The sequence below is a fragment of the Takifugu flavidus genome, chromosome 15 (assembly GCF_003711565.1).
Source record: "Takifugu flavidus isolate HTHZ2018 chromosome 15, ASM371156v2, whole genome shotgun sequence".
Classification (NCBI taxonomy): Eukaryota; Metazoa; Chordata; class Actinopteri; order Tetraodontiformes; family Tetraodontidae; genus Takifugu; species Takifugu flavidus.
This window is the reverse complement of record NC_079534.1, coordinates 10,192,819-10,216,230: the sequence shown is the minus strand read 5'-3', so window position 1 is coordinate 10,216,230 and position 23,412 is coordinate 10,192,819. Positions and strand designations below refer to the sequence as shown.

General features: G+C 41.7%; 2 protein-coding genes across 5 annotated transcripts; one reads left to right on the top strand and one right to left on the bottom strand.

Annotated features, from left to right (window-relative positions):
- The first annotated feature begins 300 nt into the window (after positions 1–300).
- yes1 (YES proto-oncogene 1, Src family tyrosine kinase) lies at positions 301–17,785 on the top strand. Its single transcript, XM_057057717.1, has 12 exons — positions 301–675; positions 8,255–8,545; positions 9,055–9,154; positions 9,569–9,667; positions 11,022–11,125; positions 11,245–11,394; positions 12,070–12,225; positions 13,174–13,353; positions 13,436–13,512; positions 14,115–14,268; positions 14,651–14,782; positions 16,272–17,785. The coding sequence occupies exons 2-12, from the start codon at positions 8,263–8,265 to the stop codon at positions 16,478–16,480; spliced, it is 1,644 nt and encodes a 547-aa protein (XP_056913697.1). The 5' UTR covers positions 301–675; positions 8,255–8,262; the 3' UTR covers positions 16,481–17,785.
- A 35-nt stretch (positions 17,786–17,820) lies between these two features.
- On the bottom strand, positions 17,821–23,300 carry clul1 (clusterin-like 1 (retinal)). 4 transcript variants are annotated; one of them, XM_057057720.1, is made up of 10 exons: positions 22,972–23,300; positions 21,987–22,702; positions 20,550–20,659; positions 20,236–20,384; positions 19,986–20,156; positions 19,155–19,593; positions 18,956–19,078; positions 18,640–18,857; positions 18,090–18,268; positions 17,821–18,010 (listed from the first exon to the last, which is right to left on the bottom strand). In XM_057057720.1, the coding sequence occupies exons 3-10, from the start codon at positions 20,650–20,652 to the stop codon at positions 17,995–17,997; spliced, it is 1,398 nt and encodes a 465-aa protein (XP_056913700.1). In that variant the 5' UTR covers positions 20,653–20,659; positions 21,987–22,702; positions 22,972–23,300; the 3' UTR covers positions 17,821–17,994. The 4 variants fall into 4 exon arrangements, with proteins under 4 accessions (XP_056913700.1, XP_056913698.1, XP_056913701.1 ...); XM_057057718.1 differs by having other exon boundaries at positions 22,028–22,702; XM_057057721.1 differs by having other exon boundaries at positions 22,092–22,702.
- Between the last annotated feature and the right edge of the window lie 112 nt (positions 23,301–23,412).

Genomic DNA, 23,412 nt, shown 5'->3' with positions numbered 1-23,412 from the left:
CTATTAATATATAGCAGGGCCTGTTTTTGTAACTTCAATTTATTCAATAAATAAAAAATAAATGTTTTATGATCAAGCAAATCCGCAACGCAGGACTGATTCAATATTATAGTCAGTGTTTAACGTGTGGTCACAAAAGAACAAAATGAGATGTGTCTATTGTATTAATTTTGTTTAGCTCTGTATTGTGTTATCCCATTTAGTTGCTGAACGGAAATGACTTTCTATTGTATTAGTGCTTTACGACTGTCTGATTTACGTGTTTAAAATTGGCACGTGAAGGCAACATTATTCCTTCTTTGGCCCCGTCCGCTCCGTGGTGCTATTGCGGCTATTGTTGTGTGTCTTTGAGCAGGGTATCCCTGACCTATCAGCGGGCTGTGATTCTTCGATATTTTAACTGTTTTGTTTTGCCCCTTCCCCGCCATTTTTAGTAGTCTTTGTCAGTGGTCGGCCAGTCGTCGTTTTGACTAAACAAAAGGGATTCCAGTGGAGGACTTTGGGCTGGTGAAGTAGTGAATCGGTATGGGACATACGGAAGATTAGGATTCACCGTTCCGAGACCGTGTCGGCGGTTTTCACCCCTTTGGGTTGTCGAGGAGGATTTAAAGCGTGAGGACAAAAGATCACAAGACGCATGTAGTCGAGAACAACGCCTCTAAGGTCACTATTAAGGTAATTATCCTGAGAAAAAGTCCCAAATTGTCTTGGAAGTGAGCGGGAAGGCCTCGTAGCACCGTTACACAGATAAAGTTGGGAAATGGCACTCGGGGAGTTTTGTCAGAGAGCTACATTACCGTAAAAAGCTTGCATTGTTTCTAGAAATCGTCTGCAAATGTTGGGAATCATGAATAAAAACTATATTCAAAGTTATAGCATTCCAATTACGGGAATGACACAAACTTTGGGAACGTTACGCTAGTTTCACCTACTCCTCCTTTTGCCTCACCCAATCTGTTCTCTTTACAGACACATACGCACGCACACTGGTTGCGGGCCCCAGCTGTTCCAAAACCTCAGCTACTGACAAAACAACTATAATTTAAACCTTGCCACAGCCATTCTGCTTCTCTATCTCTCATTGTCTGAAATTCCTGGACACTCCAACATATTTCAACTGTAAGAAGTCCAGCAAGTGCAGCATTGCTTTTGTAATGTTTAGTCGAAGCTCCACTGTCCCTGATGGCGCATACATCTCTTCCTCTGCTTATACAATGTGGTGCCACCGTAATCCTTAGTGGTAATCTCTCTGTTAGCACAGACCGTGTTGGCTGAGCAGTCGTGTTTCCCTCGCACGGAGATGCACAACTTCAGCAGAAGGGGCCCTCGACAGAGGAGTGAGAGGTTCTGACAGGTGTTGTTGGCTGGGGTTCAGGATCGTGAGTTTTTATCCCTTGAAGGATCTGGCTTGTACCTGGCTGCAGTTATGGCCACTGCGCAAAAGCCGGCACCATTTGCTTCGGTGGCAAGTTTAAGAACCCAACATTCCACAAATCTCATTTTAGCCACCTGCACCAGTGATCGCATTTTATTTTTTGGAGTATTTTGGGAAAATCAGAGAGAGCACTCACAAATGGAGCTCTTAGATTTAATTTCTAGAAAATGCCTCTTTCTTTTCTCACCCAGTCTTGCTCCATCCTCTGACAGTCACAGCAGGTGGTCTCACTGGCATGAATAGACTCGGAAGGAAGTGCATCCCCCCACCACACACTCGCCCTCCCCCCTCCACTGTGTGATTGGCAGCGATGGCAGGCTTCCCTGAAGATGGGAATGCACTGAAATGCAGATATTGTGTCAGGGATATTATTATTCTTTTACCAACTGAGCTTCTGGAATGGTTTTGGCTTCGCATTTCACCAGTATTTAATCCTGGTGGTTTTTACATGGAAGAAATACAAAGTCAAAGGTGTGAAGAATTACATTTACACAATAAAGACAGCAAGAGCTATTTTAAATGGACAGCTGAGGCTGCTGGGCTTTTGCCAAAATAGTTTGACAAATATAGTAAATGTTGAGGCACTTAGTCATGAAGGAATGCCCCCATTCCCCCCTCCCAGACTACCGTGGATATTGTTAACACGTCAACTGTAAAATCTCTTCTGAGGTGCATGTTTGAACAGGCAAATGGAGAGAAATATCAGAGTTGACCTGAGACACATATATGATGGTTTGTGCAATGTGCAAATGTGCCAAGTTCAGCCTCTAAATGTATATTGATGTTCCTCAAATGAATTTGTTTGCTTCCCAGTTTGATATCTGCACAAACGCTATTTTCACATCATATTTCTAAATGCACTATGAACCCAGTAGCTAAAAATACTAAACTGATACTGAAAATACACCCACCATTGAAAGGTCCAGACTTCTGTCAGGCTGGCACATCTATAAAAGTTACACCAGGCAGTAGCTCATAAACTAGGTCAGGTGACCTCGTTACACTCCAGAATTGCATGCTGTCTGATTAGTCAAAATGACAACTTGAGTCATCAACTGTGTCATTCCTGGTCCCTGACTCTGTCACTCAGACTTAATTCATTTATACATTTATATGCATCTGGTATTAGTATGTTTATGAATAACCTGAAATAACACAGTTAGCTAATAGCTATAATGGTGAGTTGGCTAGAGTTCAGTAAAGACAAACTGAATCATTGTAATGAATCAACTTATACACAGATAGTACACAGCTTGAAATGAGCTGTCCAGAATCGGACTTTCTCATATCGTTGGAGTTCGCTTCTTGTCCCTTTTTCCATGTAACAGAGAAAGCCAGATAACTGACAGGAATATATTCTCTTCAACATTAGGTGACGGTATGCATCTTTTCGGTGGGGTTAAGACAGCCCCCTTTCCGGTTGTCGTATTATATCGCATAATAAATGGGAATCAGGCAGCAGACCAGCATCTTTGAAAGATGGATAATTGTACGGCTGCGCTTTACTTATTGTGCAGATAACTTGTATGCCATCCCTCATGGTCATGTTGATTTTGAGAGGCAGACGGGAACAGCGTGCGCAAATGTTTTTGTTCTGTGGGTCATACGCCAATGCGAAGGATATGGAGCATGCACACATGCAGTGTCTAGTTTAGCTCCAATTCAGACGTATACATGCCGGAGGATATCGATTACTAATCCCATCATTTGCATTTCTTGGATACAGAAAGCGCTGATATCAGTTGAATTATGATTTACAACCTGTTCAACATCTTTGGAATCTCAACATCTCATTAGGGAATCTTTTGAAAGTCTGTGGAGTTTACCCCTGTGTTGGAAGCTTCCATTTTTCAAACATTCACAGGGCAGGTAAGTTCCAGCTACAAGTGAATATAGTGATAGGGTAGCTCAATGAGTATCTGACTGTCTGGGACAGCCAGACATGTCCTTGCACATATAAAAAATATAATAGTTGATTTTTATTCCCATCAGAGAGTGGACACACTGATTTCCTTTTCATTTAGTTTACAGTGAACATATTTACAGCTAAAATAATTGGGCTCTTTTGAGGCCTCCAATTACATTTACTTCCCTTTTTAAATTACATATTTTCATGTCTGGTTTTCTTGACTTTCCTTAAGGTGTCTAAGCATTTTGGTTGTCGCTCTGATGCTAAGATATGGTAGCTACTCAACAAGAACTGTTTGTTTCTTTTGGTTGTTGCTCGGTATTAGCATCATACTGGTTTAGAGGTTTGTCACAGCACTGTGTTTTGTGAGGGAAGAGTACCGTATTTTCCGGACTATAAATTGCACTTTTTTCATAGTTTGTCAGGGGGTGCGACTTGTACTCTGGAGCGACTTAAATAAATACATTATTACAGAATTTCACATGTTATTTTCACACTGACAACCACAAGAGAGCGCTCTAGGCATGTGTACCTGAGGAACGAGTTCCTTTATCGACGCAGAAGAAGAAGCGGTGCTTCGTCTATGGAGTTAGACTTGATTGTTTGGTAAACTTGCTCGGATGTTCTTTATGCTATAGTTATCTGAATAACTGTTAATATGTTACGTTAACAAAGCAGACACGTACTCAGTTCGTTGTGGGTCATGTAGCTGAATTTGTTACGTTAGCATACAGTAACCCTATTGCTAATCCATGCTAATTGCCTTTCAAGATGAAATGTATGTTCTTGGTCTCGGATTATATCTAATAAATTTTCCCCCAAAATGCGACTTATAGTCCAGTGCGACTTTTTTTTTTTTTTTTCTTCTTTATTATGCATTTTTTGGCTAGTGCGACTTAAACCCCGGAGCGACATATAGTCCAGAAAATACGGTACATAGTGTTTTTTCCATATCCATATCAAAAAGCAGCTAAACAGTGTGGCAAGTGGGAAACCTGTGCTTGTTGGGAAACAAGCTGACTTAAGGGAAACTATAATGGTTGGATTTCTTTCAGCTCCTTCTCACATGAAGAATGTTACATCATTAAGACAGTTATTCACATAAGCCACATTTGTGTGCTCAGGACAAGGGCTGGGTTATATTGGTATCATGATTTGTATATTTGAAGGCGGTATGTGTTATTTGAATTATCAGCGTGGGACAATTTTATTCAATATCATATTGTAAATGTAGGCTAAGTGTATCAACAGCAGATTCTTGTCCCACAGTGATTGTTTCAGCTTTTGCTTTATTTAGTGTATGACCAGCTGGACAGGAAGTCATCCAAAAAAGAATTCAGTCAAGCTTCGCAATAAAACAATTTTCAAAATAAAACACCCCACCCAGCCATCTGCAAATACAGAGCAGAGGATTCTCCTTGTTCTGGCCAGATATGCCTCTTATTTGAAATTTTTGGGTTTCACTTTTATTTGCACAGCGCTGTAAGAGCAGAGCCATGACTTTCCAATCAAGAATGCTATGTTTTTTCTAGTTTTATTTAAATCCGATTTCATGCTATACTGCAGTCTGTTTTTAGCCAGTGTTGGCCGATTATTTATGGTTTGACAGCTGGGTGAATAAAAGTTACTGTAAGTATTACCCTGTGTATTTTATTCAGTAATATCTGTATATAATCCTGTTTTCTTATGTCACAAGCATATGTAACAATGGCAGCTGCTATTTCTTTATTTCAAGAGATAGCAGCAGCTGTGAGCCATTGCTACTATGAGGCACTCACATGAGCAATCCGTGCCTTGCTTAAGCTAAGTGCGACAGTAATGTTTGCTTAAGCACAGTGCGGATGGTTACGCCTGCGTACAAGCATGTTGCATATGCACAAAAAGTTGTACCTATGTATGAACCGAGTGAATCGTTGTCTCCTGCACTCAGTAAATCCGGACATTTGTGAGGGCAAACTTTATGGGAAAAGCCATGTTTTTATGCTGCTGTAACCATGCATAAGCAACAGATTTAATGGGGCTGCTGCACCGTGCACATGTTGTTTATCAGTGTGATGTCAGGAGAATCTGTGCTTGGGCATGGTGTAGTTTGAATGCAAGGCAGCAGGGGACAGGTTTGTTGCCTGTTTGTTTGCATTAGCTGTAGGATCAGGGGCTGTGCGTGTAGGTTGTTTGGACGCCGGCTGTGGTTGACAAGTGATAAGGTCACAGGTGGCTGTTGTGTTTGTGTTGTGTGGGGCCCCGATGTCAGTGGCTTCTGTTATCACATGGTTTAAAACTTGTTTTTATGGGTGTGTTTACTCCATTGGAGACATCGCCCAGTACAGCCCGTAATGGAAATGTCCATTTAGTTGTGAAAAAAGGCAAATTTCAATTTGAGTTGAAGCAAAGGAGCTTGTGAACTTCTTAAAATGGTCTAGTATGTATATATTTTGAGGTTTTTCTTTTATGCTTGAGAATATTAACTTTATAATCGAGGTTTGTTCTTGTATTAGCGCTGTGATCTTGATCAATACATTACATCTTTGATAAACCCATTTTCTCTCTTGTTTGCTCTAATTGCGCCAACTGCGTTTGCTTAATAAACCTTCACTCCCCCGAAAACAGCACTTTGAAAACAGGGAAGTTTAAAAGTGCATCATAAAAGGGAGTCTGAATGGTTTACAATGCTTTCTGCACGTATGTGGCAGTCATTTCTTTGATTTTTTTTTTTCACACTGGCCACAAATTGGATTTTTAAGTAATTCTCCAGCTGTCGCTCCCAAGCCATTCTTCACCCTGCTGATTTTCCCCAGCATCAGCTGTGGATTCCAGTCAGGAACGCTTGCTCCTCAGGATGACTCAATACACAGTGACAGTCTCTTTTCAGAGATCAGTTCTTGCCCTGTAATGTTGCCATTCCTGAGCCAGGCCCAGGATTTCTGAGGAAATTCTTTTTTTTTTACTTCCCCAAGATTCATTCTTGGCTCTTATTTAACAAAAATAGAATAGCAAAATCAAAAGATCCATTATATACTCCCTTTAAAAAATCCTACTTGTCTTTTTATTACACTATGTGCTTTTTTTGTTAAATAATGTTTGGTTTTTTTCCCCAGATCATCAATCTTCCTCTATTATAACCAATATTGTACATTACATATGCTAGATAGCACATCGTAATATTCAAACTGACCATATTGGTCTGTTTGTGTTTGCCATCTCTGAATTAATATTCTCTCCAGCAGCCTCAGCTTTAAAGGCAATTTGATCTGATTATGGAATCAAGGGTCATTATTAAAGTTTGTTTTATAGTTGACTTCAGAAATGGAGTTAGTCTTTAGCTACACACACTGAGTCTTCAAACAGCACACACAACTTTTTATGTACCAGTTATAGTTTCACATATGTTATTCAAACAATGGTTGTCAAGACAGGTTGGTTATATAGGTCAAAGTAAATTCTTCAACTTTACAGACCCCAGTGGAAGCATGTACAGCACAGCTGAATGGTCTCCATGGGCAGACCGGACAGCTGACCTTCTGTTAATTGTTTTCTGAATATACGAAAAGGTGAAACGGTAGATGACCAAATAGGTCCAGAAAAAACAAGAATAATGGTAAGCTGAGGAAAAACACACACATGGCTCATGTATCGGTGAACTCAAACCCCACCTCTACTAGTCATAAATCTGTGTCAGTGATAATGTGATCACAAGACACAGTTGACGTGGCTGTAGGCTGTAATGAGATCCAATTTTGAGCTCGCCCCACATGTCACCTTTTGTCGGGAGTTTGTGGGAAGATATGAGGTCATTGTAGATCTGCAGGCTTTATTTGATCCATGGGAGAGTCATGCCAAGATGACCACTCGAGAGCTCGAGGGCACTCTGAACTATGGTGTCATGCATCATTCTGGCCTTCCATTGATGACAGCAGCTCATTCTCATGACAAAGCATGAGATAGAAATGTACTCATTATTTAAACATTTACATAGAGAGAAATAAAGATTAGTCATGAACAGGAACTCTCTTGAGTCCATTTACATCCAGCTGGTCCGAGCACGTAAATAAATTCAATGAATGTGGTATTGTGTTTATTAGGCTTTCTTCCAATCCGATTGCCTTTATCGGATCAACCGATATGTCATATTTTATGCATATTATACAATCGGCCATAATGTCTTAATGTACTGATCCAATCAATGATGTCATTGTGTTTTGGAACTTTTCCAAATGCTCCCATTGCATAGATTGCGGATAGCTTTGTGTTTTATTTGTCTCATTTACTCCAGAGACGTTTCACTGCACCGACATGATTGCTTGCCAGTGTGCGTCACATAGTTGTTCAAAAGATAAATGATACAAAGAGAAAAAAAAATTAATTAAAAAAAAAAAAGCACATTTTATGTTTTAATGTCTGTCACTATGTGACGGATCAAGTTTTTGGAATCTGAATAAGTCAGATACAATCACGCGTGTCGGATCAGTAATTAAATCCCACTAAAGTAATTTACTGGTAGTTACAGTAAATTGGGTGGTTGCGACCTAATATTTTTGTCTCAAGTTTTTTGGTTTGTTCAGATTGAACACTGAATTTATATATGGCCAGACCGGAATGTTCTGTTCAGGCCATTTGAACCTTTTCATCTCAGTCAGTTTGGGGTAGAGATTGTCAAACATTGGCAAAAAAGATTAAGATACTTTTTTGTACCCAAGTATGTAACCATTATTTAAACAGACATATTTCTCCCTCATGTGATTGGATTCTGATCTGTTATTGGTTATTAAAAATTCTGATCAGATAGCTTAAATATCAGACCCAGCTTTAAGCATTTATTTGAGTTGTTTCTGGCTCCTAGTTTTGGAAGAGTAATAGTAAACACACAGTTTATGACAAGTGTAACTAATTAATCTGAAATGTCCTTCCTGTAGGCTTGACGATGGGTTGTGTCAGAAGTAAAGAGGACAAGGGACCGGCTCCGAAGCACCAATCCGATAACCCAAATGCAACAACTGTCAATGCCCATCTTGGACACTATGGGCCCGACCCCACCCTGATGGTTCACTCGCCAGCCATGAAGACACACAACAATAGCTACAACAGCCACAGCGCTGCCCTCGCACCATTCGGTGGGGTGTCTTCAGTCATGACGCCCTTCGGCGGGGCCTCCACCTCTTACACATCAGTGGCCGTGAGCAGCCCCTTCCCCAGCATCATCACAGGTCAGTTTGGGGGAAAGCTATAAGGTTTCAGGCAGACAGAGGAAGGAGGATCATTGTGCATGTGTTTACACAGACAGACACACACCATCCACCGGTCTGTCTAGTTCTCTCAGAGGATTTTTTTCCTGAGGAGTTTGCTCCAGATACCATCCAGCTCATTTAGTTCTCAAGACAAACGTTTGATTTGTTTCCTCTCTCTGTTGGCTCAGACCGCAGATGAATCAGCGCCTTTCATCATTCATCATTTTTTTAAAAACAGCCTGTTGTTTTTTCAGGCCACGTTCTGCATTTTGGTGCAGGGAGTTTCAATTCAATAGAAGTATTAATTACTATTTGGAAATTAAGACTTTCCTGCCAAAATTGTCAAAAAGTAAAAAAAAACAAAAAAAAACTTCATTTTGTTGTCTGTATTTGTAGATCAAAGGTCTTGATGCAGTTTTCATATTTTTAGAGCATTTTAGAACTGACGCAAGTGTAATGGGAGTATTGAGTTTCCCCCTTCGTTGCAGGCGGTGTGACATTTTTTGTTGCTCTGTACGACTATGAAGCCAGGACGGCAGATGATCTGTCGTTCAAAAAGGGAGATCGTTTCCAGATTATTAACAATACGTGAGTGCATTTGCTTTTTTATGAGTCGCTGTGTTTGTGTGTACAGTATAAGATTTTAATCCCTCAATGTATTCAGTTCTGATAAATCCTGAATCAGTCGGGGTTAATGGCTTCCTCTAATGGACGAGCTATTATGTCCCCATTGCTTTTTAGCTCATCCCCCACTTTAATTGTGTTTAGGGTACAGTGCAAAACACCCCATTTGTTGATTATGCACTGTAGCAAAATTCCAGCTGTCATCTCATAAATGACTGTTGACAACTGAGCCTGTAGCAAGATGTCGCTGAAAGTATATCTGACATGAAATTGAATATTGGTTAACTCTTCTCTGCATTACTACTGCATACCCTCTTTGAAAAACTCAAAATCCAAACTGATTCTTGATTTGTAATATCTGTTTTCTGTTATCTCTAGGGAAGGCGACTGGTGGGAGGCTCGCTCCATCAACACTGGACAGAAAGGTTACATCCCCAGTAACTACGTGGCTCCAGCCGACTCCATACAGGCTGAAGAGTGAGAGCTCGCTAAGACATACACATACATCTTCTTTTTTCCCTTTACAGTTCATTTCTTTGAACGTTCCTCTCTTGAAATGCGGTCAGGTCTGTTTGCACTGGTTGAATTTGTGCGATGTGGATAGCTGTGACTAACCCATCATCTAAGTGTGGTGGCACTCCCTTTGGCTCTTCTTCTGGTGTGACAGAAACTAGGGGATGGGCATTTCAAGGAAAAATACTGTTCAATAAGCGACTATTTTTCAACCAATCCTTCCCTGGAAACCAGCAATTTTCATAACCCTTCACTTTTGATTTCCACAGTGATACAATTCTTGCTGGAATAACTTAGAACTCACAACACAACATATTGTAACTTAAACTTTTAGACTGTTTAACTCCATTAAACACAATATTCTGGTGACTGCACTGACACAGCAGTTCTCTTTCACAAGACAGACTATTGGGAACCAGTCTAACATATTACAACTCAGTCATTGGCAAAATAGTTCTCTCTCCAGGCCCAACAAAAGTTAACAAAAAATTATGCTATGTGCCACCGTCACAGCCAAACACATCTTTTAATATCCTTCACACATATAACTAAATCAACAGTGCTTGTGTGGGTTTAGCTTCTCGGAATTCAGGTAAATCACACCAAATTGTGAACACATTATCAGCGATAATGCTGATTTTGAACATGTTTCTGGTTTTTCTAAATGTGGCTGAGACAGCACAACTGACATGAACATTTGGAGATACCGTTCTCGCAGAGATCTTGGGCAGCTACCTGACTGGGTGATTCCAGATCAAGAATTAAAACAACTGGTGAAACCAGTCAGGCAGCTTTTCTTCATTTAAAAGCGTGACTGAAATAGTATTTGGTATTTCTGTTTGGTTGTGTCTGGAGGAAGACATGCCTGTGTGGTGAGCCTGTCTTACATGACTGAACTTGAACTGCATTTGGAACCCTGTAGATGTTTTCAGACAAAGTTTCGTCTGTTCTTGGATGTTACCAGTGGTTTGTACCTTGTTTTGAACTCTACTTACATTCATAAAGGCGTAATGATGAGCTGTAGCAAGCACTGCTTGGTGGGTAAGAGGCCATAATTACAGCACTGAGATCTAACTGTACTTAAATTTGTTCATGCTAACTGTTAAAGTAACTACAGTAGAATTAGCCTGAGCTTCTTGGTATTTACCGGTAATGATTTCTTTTCAAAATAATTTTTTACACTTTTTTACATGTACATTATTTTCCTCATATCATCATTCATTAAAAATTAAAATTTTAAGCTATCGCACACCATCTACTAACACTCGTCTTTCTGTATGTCTGTCTGCTGACTGATTTGACTCTCCCCCTTCCACAGGTGGTACTTTGGCAAGATGGGCCGCAAAGATGCTGAGCGACACTTATTGCATCCAGGGAATCTACGGGGGACTTTCTTAGTGCGGGAGAGCGAGACAACCAAAGGTACGCCAGACCACTAACGCTACTACTGATATATGATATATGTGCAAGCTATGATCTTATTCAAATATTATAACTGAAAGATGGTTTTTAATCCAACATGAATCCTTCAAATCATAAAGGTGCCTACTCTCTGTCTATCCGGGACTGGGATGATGTAAAGGGAGACAACGTCAAACACTACAAGATCCGAAAGCTCGACAATGGTGGCTATTACATCACCACACGGGCCCAGTTTGAGACTCTACCAAAGCTTGTGAAACATTATACAGGTATGCCATCAAAAAGTTGCTGTTACTCAGAACGGGATTGTTGATCTTTTTTGTTTTGCATGTTTGAGGATCATCTCCTGTGTTGTTTGCTATTTATTATTTCAACTGAATAACTAAATGCTTTCAATGAAAAGTGCTTTTTTAGCTGAGATAATGTCCCATAGAAATCTTTTGACTACACAGGCCTTTGAAATGGACGTGTGTTTCTAAACGTCACCATGTTGATTGTCGCAAGAAAGTGACTCGGACGTTAGGTCATCAAGGACAAACCGTTTATTGAGAAGGCCCAGGAGCTTGACACAAACTGACCTTTGTATCTCCTGTTGTTTAACACTGCTGTTCAATGCCATATAATTCATATAATTCTTGCGGAGACCCCCTAAAATAACAGGTTATGTGCTCACTGTTTTCATCTGTCCTTGCACATAATCCATGTAAAGCGATGCATTCCGCTGTTCTGTTACAGTAAACTGAGTAATTATTGAGGAGTGACTGCGGAAAATGAGCTTTTCTGGGGTGTTTGGTGCTTATTAATCTCCAGCTGTCAACGTAAAACTAGATTAATCGCATGTGCTCTGATTTGCCCCTGGTTAATGTTGTCATTATTAACTAATCGGGCTAATCAATGACTCAGGTGATACAAATGTAAAATGACTCTTATCTTTATTTTTCCAGAACATTCAGATGGTCTGTGCTACAGACTGACCACTGTGTGCCCGACTGTGAAACCTCAGACTCAGGGGCTGGCCAGGGATGCCTGGGAAATCCCACGAGAATCCCTCAGACTGGAGGTCAAACTGGGCCAAGGCTGCTTTGGAGAAGTGTGGATTGGTGAGATTTTTTTGTAATCTATTTCTGTCCCTGGGCTTTGAGAAGTAGTGCACAATTTGTATTTTTTTTTTAAACTATCTGTTCCACAATCTGCAGAGTGAAACTTGAGAGTGAAACCCAGAAATGGGGCAGTGGAGTAATGCTGACTCTGCATGTGTGGAGGGAGGAACACAATTACAGGATACATTTCCAACCATTTAGCTCCAAAAATAAATATTACAATCGAAATTAGCTTGTAAATCCGAGGAACTGATCTAAAAGCTGTTCCGGTAGCGCTGATTCACTGCTGATGTAAATGTCCGTTGGTTTTCACGCACCCAGCCCAGTAATTAGAGGTCACCTCCTACACTTCACTTCTCAGGCAGCATGAGAGAAAAGCCTTAGAGCACGCCTGCCTCTCATCTTCCATCACTTGGTCATCCATTAGGCTTGGACTACAGCAAGTCTTGACCTGCGTAGTTCTGCTGTGAAATCCCAGGAATCCCACACTGATTTCCTCCCCCTGCTTTCTGTTTTGAGTGATTTTTTTTTTTTCTTCCCTCTGCACAGTTTCAACTTGCTGGTTTGTCGTATCAATGCCACTGTACTCTCTCTATCCACGCCCTTGTCTTATTATTATTATTATTAGATCAAGCATGCGTGCATAATCTGCTTAGTGTGATTCATTCCTGGAGGGCAGCCTCATGACACAAGCAGCATAGCACATTGTATGTAAGCAGGGCGTAAATAAGTGACTCTCAACCAGGAAGTAGATGATTGTTTAAGCTGTCATGTTCGTTATCTCGCTGTGAGCCACTTTTTACACACAGGAACTTTGTCAGAGTTCAGCAGCATGATGGATTGATGGTTCGCAGTCATAGCAACAGTTTTACTGCGTTGTTATGCTGCTCTGTTGATTTGATTAATTTACATGAAAAGGAATCATATTTTCACTTTATCTTACTTTAGGTACATGGAATGGAACTACAAAGGTGGCCATTAAAACCCTGAAGCCAGGCACAATGTCGCCAGAGGCGTTTTTGCAAGAGGCTCAGATCATGAAGAAACTGCGACACGACAAACTGGTGCCGCTCTATGCTGTAGTGTCTGAGGAGCCCATATACATTGTCACAGAATTCATGGGCAAAGGTAAATGAAACGTTTTATCCTTTTAGCCAGATTTTCTGATAAGGTGTTTCCCAGATAACTGTGGTTGGTGTCGACTGTGCAGGTAGTTTGCTAGACTTCTTGAAGGAGGGAGATGGTAAATATCTGAAACTTCCTCAGCTGGTGGACATGGCTGCACAGGTAAGCTCTAAATGCATGCCCTGACATTACCATTGCCATCACCCCTCCAGTCACATGGAGGCCAAATGCTCAGGAATCAGTGGTAAAACAGAGAGAGCCACACGCCAGCTATGAAATATGCAAACCTTGTGGTTTGAGATTGTTTTACACCAGGCTGTAATGAAATGTCTCCCCACCGCCACTGCTCCACTGCATGTAGCAATTAAAGACGTCTTGTCCGGAAGCCTCTTGAGTTTCTGGTTCTGTCACCTGCTGTGATCTGATCTGATTTTAATTTGCCACTCTCAGTGCTCCCAGGCAACCCCTCTCCTCCCTGCTTAATGATGGGGGCAGGGTGTTTGAGAATGAAACCAAACCGGGCTGAAACCCTCAAATGAGGTTGGCAGTCTGAGTGTTACATGGTGTTAAGTTGTCACAATTCACACTTGTGATATCTGTCAGATATTAGCTGGCATGTTTTTGCAGTTGGATCTTACTGCAAAATGTTTGAGGTTTTTTTGGGGGTTTTTTGGAACATTAATCACAAGTCATATTTTACTCTCAGAAGACAAATTGATTTGGATTGTACCTTGATGCTCCCTCGCTGTTCTTGTTTCCCTCAGATCTCAGATGGCATGGCTTTCATCGAGAGAATGAATTACATCCACAGGGACCTGAGAGCTGCCAACATATTAGTGGCCGATAGCCTGGTGTGTAAAATTGCTGATTTTGGCCTGGCTCGACTCATTGAGGATAACGAGTACACTGCTAGACAAGGTGCGTTTATGTACTCTGTGTGTTGTACAGCCAGCATTGTGAGGACTAGATTGTCCAGTTTATCTACAAAGTGAGGACATTTTGTCTGGTCCTCACTGTGACTTGATTGGGGCTAGGGTTGGAGCTCAATTTAGGTTAGGGTTGGTATGTGCATTTAGTTGGTTCTCGTAAACGGCTGGAGAATACATTATGTCAATAAAAGTCCTCACATGGATAGAAATACAAACATAATTGTAGACATGTTATGAAAATGAATGACTGTGGCACCACATTGGTATAAACTCTGGTTCATTAAATCCTTGATGCAAGTAGCAGCTCAAAGTCTGCCTTGTGATGTTCTTAAGGCTCCTTCCTTCTGCTTGACTTGATTCCCTCTTTCCAGGGGCTAAATTCCCCATCAAGTGGACGGCTCCTGAAGCTGCTCTGTACGGCCGCTTCACCATCAAGTCTGACGTCTGGTCTTTTGGTATTCTGCTGACTGAGCTGGTGACCAAGGGCAGAGTACCATACCCAGGTAGGAACACCGAATTTAATGTTCTGCTGTGTTCTCATCGCACTGTTGCATAGGAAGTTTAAAATGTTTGCAACCTTTGTACAGTAGTCCTTAACCGTCTAATCCCACTTTCTCATCAATCTCACTGGAGCCGCCACATCATCTAATGTTGATCATGATTTGTTATTCTACTTAAAAGTATTGTTCAATCGCTGAGAAATGAGGTGTTGCTCCTGCCTGACCCCTGCTGACTAGGATCTGTATTGCACATTGACAGTATCGGCTCTATATACGGTTTGATTCAACAGGGTACGGGGTCTTCATCACGAGGTGGTCCAAACCCGCTCCCTGACGCCATTGGCATCAAACACAACTTGTTCATCTCTGATAAATGCTTCTTTTGTACTGTTGGCTGTTTTCATCTTTAGCATTTTAACCAATACAATCGAAATCATGATACAATATAATATAAAATACAATATTTTATTATGGGCTTTAAAATCCACACACAGGGTGCAAAGTCCAAAATGTAAGACGACTGAAAATACACGCCCAACTTAAGTAAGCACACAGCATAAAAACTGTGGTGCTCAGAAACCCTCAACTTTTTAAGCAATACAGTGAACCCTCGCTATAACGCGGTTCACCTTTCGCAGCTTCACTGTTTCGCGGATTTTTTTAGTGCAGTTTTTTTATGCTTTTTTTAAACTGTACATTGTGTTCTGTATCCTGATTGGCTAAGGGACTGACCAATGTCGATTTTTGAGAAAATCTCAGTGTTTTAGGTGCGCCTTATAGTCGTGAAAATACGGTATGTGGCTGACCTCAACAGCAGCTCTCCTCAAGTGCCGTCTGTGGGTTTTCTGCTGCCAGCACAAACCAGTTGGTGAAATTGACCCGCCTCAACATCAGGGCTCCCTCTATTTATTTAATCAGAACTTATATTTGACTGACCACATTAGCAAACATCTGCACAGGAATCATATTAATCCCCCACAGGTCTAAATTTGGATGAACGGGCTTGTTATAAGACCTTGAGATTTTGTAACCTGAGGGCAGAAATCAGGCTGGGTGCCTGATGTTCCACTGTCACCATATCCTGGTTTCAGCAATTGTTCTGGAACCTTTGCTCTCTCCCACTGTGAAATAACCCGATCCTGATGGTCCCACAGGAAGGGGGCAGATGTGACTTTGAACGTGCCATCAACTCTGTGACATAACCAATTTTAGCTGCAGCGGAGATTCCCGTGGAGCTGTTTCTGTGTCATGTCACCGGGTTCAGCATTACTCTTTTCCTGTCTTCGGAAGGAATCTACAACACTGGTCCCAGACCAGAAAACGAAGCAGGATAGAATTAGGATTGCTGTGATTGATGATTAATAAATGGAAACACGATTCTAGGCGGAAATCTTGCGGTTATAATCATATTTATCTTGTAACCTTTTTTTTTTTTTTTTTTTTTTTTATGGAAGGTTTGATATCTCCAGCTCATTCCTGTGTTTTCGTGCAGGCATGGTGAATCGCGAGGTCCTGGAGCAGGTAGAACGAGGCTACCGCATGCCCTGCCCTCAGGGCTGCCCCGAGTCCCTCCACGAGATGATGCTGCAGTGCTGGAAGAAGGAGCCAGACGAAAGGCCGACGTTTGAATACATCCAGTCCTTCTTGGAAGACTACTTCACTGCCACAGAGCCACAGTACCAGCCTGGGGACAACCTGTAGACCGCAGGGTAACCGTTCGCAGAAGTGCTTAAGCCACGCACAAAGGCTTGACGAGGCTGTAGAAGGTTTTTAAATGACCAAGAAGGCCTCCACAACAGCAAGAAGAATATTTTTAAAAGATGATTTCTCTCGATTATGGACAGAAACCTTAAGAGTTGGAGAAGTGTCTTTACTGAGCTCTGGGAACCCTGTTTATCAGAATAATCCATATGAACTGGCCTCAACACTGTGATCAAAAACAAAAGGTTCTTCCCTCTTAATTTCAAATTAGCAACCACATCAAGGTGCGGTTTTTATTTTCTAAAATACAGTTTCCCTGTCATCAATTTTCTATACATATGAATTTTGGTTTGAACACGTAGGATGATGAGGGTTTTTTTTGTTTGTTTGTTTTTTTAAAGTGACCGACAACTGTGGTTGTTTATTCGTATGTTCTGTGACTGTCAGACCGGATGAGGGGAAGCTGAACGAAAAGGATGGAAGACTGTTCTAAATGAGCCGAGGTGATATTCAGACATTACTGAGCTGGGTGTTTTAGCAGGTGTTATCAGGTGGATGAATGCAAGCTAATAAAACAGACTTATGATTCTTTTTAGTGCTCAATTCCCTTTTTTTTAAATTTAAACTACAACTTGAAATCGTAAAGAGCTAGTGTCATAATATACAAATGCAAAAAAAATCCTTTAACATTTTATAAATGTTTTAAAATTGACATTTTAGCTATGAATTTTGAAAACTTGAGGTTGTTTGTCTGAAATTCCTCGTCCTGTGTTCCACACACGTAAACATATTTTTTTTTTTCTAATAGCGTTTAAGGGGAAACCCATCAATCGTGTAAATCATTTCCACAGCTGCTTCATTTTTAAACCCTCTGATCTCTGTCAGACCACCGTCTGAGGCTGAGGACAGGTTGGAGGGAGTCTTAGTCAACAATGCAGAAGATTTTTTCTCTGATTTCTTAATGACACTATGCAAAATCAGGCAGCAATGCTCAGATTCATGTATGACCTCCCATCAGGGATGGAGACATCAGGGATGGAGTGAAGTAATAAGACTCAGACAATAAAACAATATTCCATTTAAAAAGAACAGTTGTTAGAGGTATTCCCACTGTGTATCCAGCAGGAAGTACATGTAGAAAGTGGGCAAGAGATGTGATGTTTCTTTTCCCTGTCTCCTGTCAAAGAATCTAGATGATTGTTCCTGAAGAGGGGACTAGAGTTAGTGTGGAGATGATGAAAGGACTGAGAATGGAAGCTAATGATTTTTGTACAGAAATTAAAATAAAGGTTTTACTCAAAGGTTTCCTGTAACGCTCTTTCTGTATAGTGAGTCAGTCATTTTTTGGGTTTTTTTAAATGTTTTTATTCACACCACTTGACAAAGATTATGGAGTATCTTCTTTTTTCATCCAGTGTATTATAAAGGTGGGTACTATTTATATTTCAACTAAACTGACACAGTTACACCTGCATGGGTTCTGATGGAAGCCTTTAAAAGGAGTGGGGGAACTTTTATTCATCATCATACCTGTAAACAAAGAGATTTTCAGAAATTCACACTATTCAAGAATCATTAATGAGAGCCAGAGGATGGTTGAAGTTCTCACCGGATCAGTTCTTTGTAGTTGTTCAGAGCCTCCTGGGTCACATACTGAATGAAGGCGGGATCGTGCATCTCCAGATCCCCCGGAACAGACACGATCAGCGGGGGAGAGTTGAAGATTTCGACTTCTACCTTGCTCTCGTTCACAGACACGTTTTGTTCTTCCTGAGTCTTTGACACCACCTGGGGGATCCACGTTATATTACACTCATTGATTAAAAACTTGCACTACGATTAAAGTAAACTATAGTCTACCTTGGAAGTGTTTGTACTTGATTGCATTTTCATAGTTTAGAATAGATATTGTATTTTTTCTAGTTATTTTTATCGCTTTGCTAAAGTTGAAGTTAAACAGGTGTCTTCCAGATTTAACACTTAATCAAAATCGCCTCACACTATTTACTTCTATTTCCTATTTAATTTTCCCTTCCCAAGAGATAAGTCGTCACCAGTGAGATGATGTAAAACTGATGTTCAGTGTCATGCTTGTCTGGGCCCCACTTGTTTAGTGTTAGATGAACCATTGTGAAGATCTATTTCTGCCTTCGCTTCACCTTAGTGATGACAAAGATTCTGTTGGGGTCTGTGGTGCTGTTGTTCACAGTCTGCCCAACCCAGCTGAACTCGGCCGCCATGTTGCTGAGCCAGTTGACCGTTTCATCAGTGTGGTGCTGGACGATCGACAAGATCTCATCGTACTGGTCTTTAGACACATCCAGCAGCTGGGAGACCTCGTCGAGCTCCAGGTGTAGCTCTCGAACGCTGGGGCACTCTGAGGAGAGGACGTGGAGGGGGCCAGATCAAATGCTGAGTCATTAAAAGGTGAGAGAAACATGAGCTGTGTGGTTTGTGATGGTGGCAGCGCATCACCTGTGAGCAAGGCTCCATGGCAGACTTCACATTGGCTCTGTAGCTGCCAGCACTCGGAGGACTGTTTGCGAAGGTCCCGGCACAACTTCCTGTTCTGCAGGAAACGGGAGAACTTTTCCCTTGCTGCACCAAGAAGAATGTAGTTAGGCCTGACGGCTCCTAGCTATCGCCTACTAGTTTTCAAGTACAGTGTTATTACCAGTCTTCTTCTCCTCCTGCACCGTCTCAGAGATGCCGTCAAAGACCTGCGTCACCACAGCTCCAAACTCATCCAGTACACTCTTCCCAAAGTCATAGAAGGATTCCAGCACCTCCTCCAGCCCCACCCCTTGCAGAAAGCCAGAGTCTCGGGCAGGATTGAAGGTGTCATCAGTCGTCTTCTCCATTGGGGCATCCAGATCATTCAGGAATGCCTTCTGAAAGACTTTGCCAAGCTTTGCACCCATCCTGGAGACCAGCATGTCACTGAGGGCTACCAGGGAGCTGACCTTATTAGCTAGGCGGTTAAAAGATTCCTCAATGCGGACAGCCTGGGCGTCTGTGTTGTTGAGGTCCTGGTTGACCAGGATGTCCCCTCGCCCAGCGCGGCGCTCACGGTTGCCAAAACGGCTGGATACTCTGCGGAAAAAGTTCTCCACCTTAAAAGGAAATGACAACACTGGTCACTTAGTTATAGGAGCAGTATTTAAGAAATGGATTTAAAGTAATCATAAAGTTGCCCCTGATATGTCAGCAGACATAGGAGGAGTCATGTTTACTTCAAAAACTTGTACTACTGATCACCCAAAGCTGAGATAGAGAGCAGGATATGAATGTATAGCATTAATATTTTGGCATCAAGGGGACATGTGCTTTGATAAACGTGCAGCTCTTTGAGGGTGAGCTTCCAAATGTGCTAAAGACCTCCATCCATCAGGAGAAAACTGGAGTCAGAATAAGTCTTATTTCCTCCGACAGGTGTTTTCTCCTGACTGATGGTTTTCCTATGACTTGCTGCTGTGCTGAGAGCTATTTTGAGATACTTTCGTGCCTTGGTGTGGAAAGTGGCGAATCCCCTGCGGCAGGTTGAGGTGTAGAAGTTTTTACAGGCGTCCTCCAGACAAGGCCTGCACTCTTCCCACTCAGTCTGCAGGGATTCTCTGCACTGCTCCTCCGCCTCCTCCAGCTTCTCAAACACCTCCTGAGCCAGTTTGGCTGCCTCCTGTTCAGGGAAAGCAAACCTCATTTCCCTCTGCTCACCGTTCCTTCTGCCGTTCTGCCTCTCCTGACGCTGCTCTTACCTTCTTCTTCTCGCCACTGTGCACAAGGGATGTCATGAGCTGTTGATGCTTCTGTGCATTCCGCCACATTACATCCCTCATTTGCTTTACCCCATACAGAGCCCTCCTCACCTCCTCGTCCACAAGTTTCTCACCATTCATGGACAGCTCTGATGAAAAGGAGGAGGAACAGTAGGAAAATATAAAATACCATATTCCACCTAGCCATTGACCCCCACTTATTCCTAATCACAGCCACAAGGGATACTGGAGTCTGTTTCAGCAGTCAGGAAGACTTTCTGGACAGGTCACGTGGGGAAAATTAGCCAACTCACGTTTTAAGGTGTCCTCTGAGATGTTGGAGGGCTGTTCCTCAGGGGCTGAATACAGAACCCCCACTGTCACCAGCAGAACTATCAAGCTGAGCGAGAGCTTCATGCTTGAGCTGTGTGTGTTTTACAGTACAAAACCAGCAGAATCGCATTAGGACACTGTCAGGGGTGAACACATTCACGAAAAAACACGTAAAAGCTTGCGTACACGTGCGCACTGACACACGTACACACACAAACACACACACACACATCCATGTCCTTCTAGCTTTGCAATGACTTTATTAGACATAGTGTTCTCCCCAGATTCTTATCCTACACCCCCCCACCACCACCACCACCACCACCCCCACCCTAACTCCTTGACCTTAACCTAAACCCAAATCTAAACACACCCGTGTTTAAATAAAGAAACTCAAACAGCAGGTGCTCCCTTTCTGATCCACAAGGCTAATGGGATTTGACCGTGATTAAACATCAGTAATGTACACTGCTATCCCCAAACTATCCACTAAGTGGAGCTGCTGGATCTATTGTAAAGGATTAATATGACAGCAACGGATCAGAAAATATTTAATTTAGTTATATCGTAATAAAATAATTTAACATTGATATTTTTACATATTTTCCTCCATGACAGCATTTATCCACATCATTCTTTGGCAGTTTTCCCAATACTGGATTCTGTAGTCCACAATTTTTAAATCAGACAAACATAAATTACAGATCTGTTTTCAATAATACAAAATATTTGAGGAAATGTATTTTGGGGGGGCTTCTTTGTACTGTGAAAATGTGTTTTCCATCTACTCTGATTACATTCACAATCAATGTCTAGTCTTTACTTCAGCATACTTCTACTCACACCATATTTGTTCAATAAACTTTTATATCTCACTATATACGTATGAAGGATTACAGAGGCACTCAGAAGCACAACTTCCTTCTTGTGTGGACATTTGTGCACAGTGACGAACACAACAGGAAACAGAAGATAATGCCATGTGTTCAACTTTACAGTGTGTGACACTTATTGAGACCCATCGCAGTTATCACTTTGGAAACAAGCAGGCACGCCATGTTTATGCCAGAGCCATCAGATAGAAAAACACTCCCCACCCACTGGATACTGCAGATGTTGCAATGATAATCTTATTGTTCGAGATAAAGTTTCCTGTTTTGTTATATTGTGCAAGTTATAAAAGTTGTCATCCTGCAGGAATTCACTGTGAATGAGGATTTTCCCATCTTGCTTGGTCCTCCGTGGATTCAAATCTGCTGAGCCCACAAGTCTTATAAACTGTATTCTACATACAATTTAAAGAGGTTAAAGTGCACCAAATCACACACTCAAGTGGGCGATAGTGGTTACAAATGCAAGCAGAATAAGTCCAATAATAGCTGTTATGATATCGACACTAACAAACACAAAACAACAACCTGAATAATCTCTGACTGCCCACAGAGAGAGATGTTGGTACCTGAAGGAGGGTTTCCACTGACAGAAACAGTCAGACCACAGCTTGGATTACAACGCGAAGTTACCTTGACTTCCTCGAGTCTGTTTGTGCTCTTTGGTCAACAGACTTATCCTCTTATACCCATTAATCCAGTATTCTGCACACCTGCTTTGCTTAAGAGGAAGCTTAGTCATGGCTGGCACAGGCCAGTGTTTACACTTTGGGTTGCAGAGCAGGTCGTTTCAGCACACTCAGAAAAAGATTTGAACAACAAACCTGCTATTTCTGATCTACATACAGTCAAACTGATATGATACTGCAGATGAAACCAACCACCAAACCTGAGTGTTGATGTTGTGACGTCTCTTAGGGCTGTATCCTTGTAACAAACGTCCCTCTTTACAGGGTCTCTACCCACAGGTGAAACCCAAGTGTTTTCAGTCAACGTGAACTTTCCACTCTGTAGGAAATTCACTCCTGATGGCATGTCAGGGCATTGGGGTTAAAGGGTTCCTTGGTCCTCATCTTTTCAGCGAGGCGCCATTTACCCTCAAAAAATGTGCCCCCTTTGCATGCTGTGACCCCAAAAATGGGGGTCCTAAGTCGATAGTAATAAGAAACATCAGCGTTTTCACAGAGTGCAGCTTCCAACACCTGGTTCCTATATGTGGAGAAAATTCTTCTGCCCCATCTCCTCTGTAAAAGACAAGAGATGATGATATTCAGGAGGTTCAAGGAAATTAAAGTCTGAGCAGTAGGAGCATTTATTCATTAATTGGTCTGATTTGAAACGTTTCAATGCGCCCTGAACTGAATTTGGTGGTGATTAATTGTTTTACAAGCGCCTGACAATCAAAAGTGGAAGAGGTGAGATAAATACTGGGGCACCAGCCCATGTAAGGCTTTAAAACTATCAATATGATTTTTGAATCAATTAAAAAATGATGATGTGTATCACCACCCACCTGCATCTGTTTTGTTCATTTTTCTTTCAGTTATTAATCAAATTCTTGCTGGAAAGACCGAGAACCACCTCTGGATCCCCCACTGACAAGATAAAAACCAAAAGTGTAAATAAACGTATTTATCAGAAAATTCCATTTACTTGTTTGGTTGTTGGCCTATAACCCAAGCCACAAAAAACAACAAATTTACTTCATATAGAACCAATGCCCTTCTGAGAAAAGAAGATAAATATCACAGTGTGCCACCTAAGGAACACTGAAACATTTCTGCAACTCTCTCTCACACGCGCGCGCGCGCGCACACACACACACACACAGTAGGCGCAGATGTGGGAACACGTGGTTTCTCGGAGCAGCCCTGGGGGGCGCGACACCTCCTCTCACGTTAAGATTCCTGCACTTTTTCCACTCTTCCAGTCCCGGCTGCGGGTACCAGAGGAG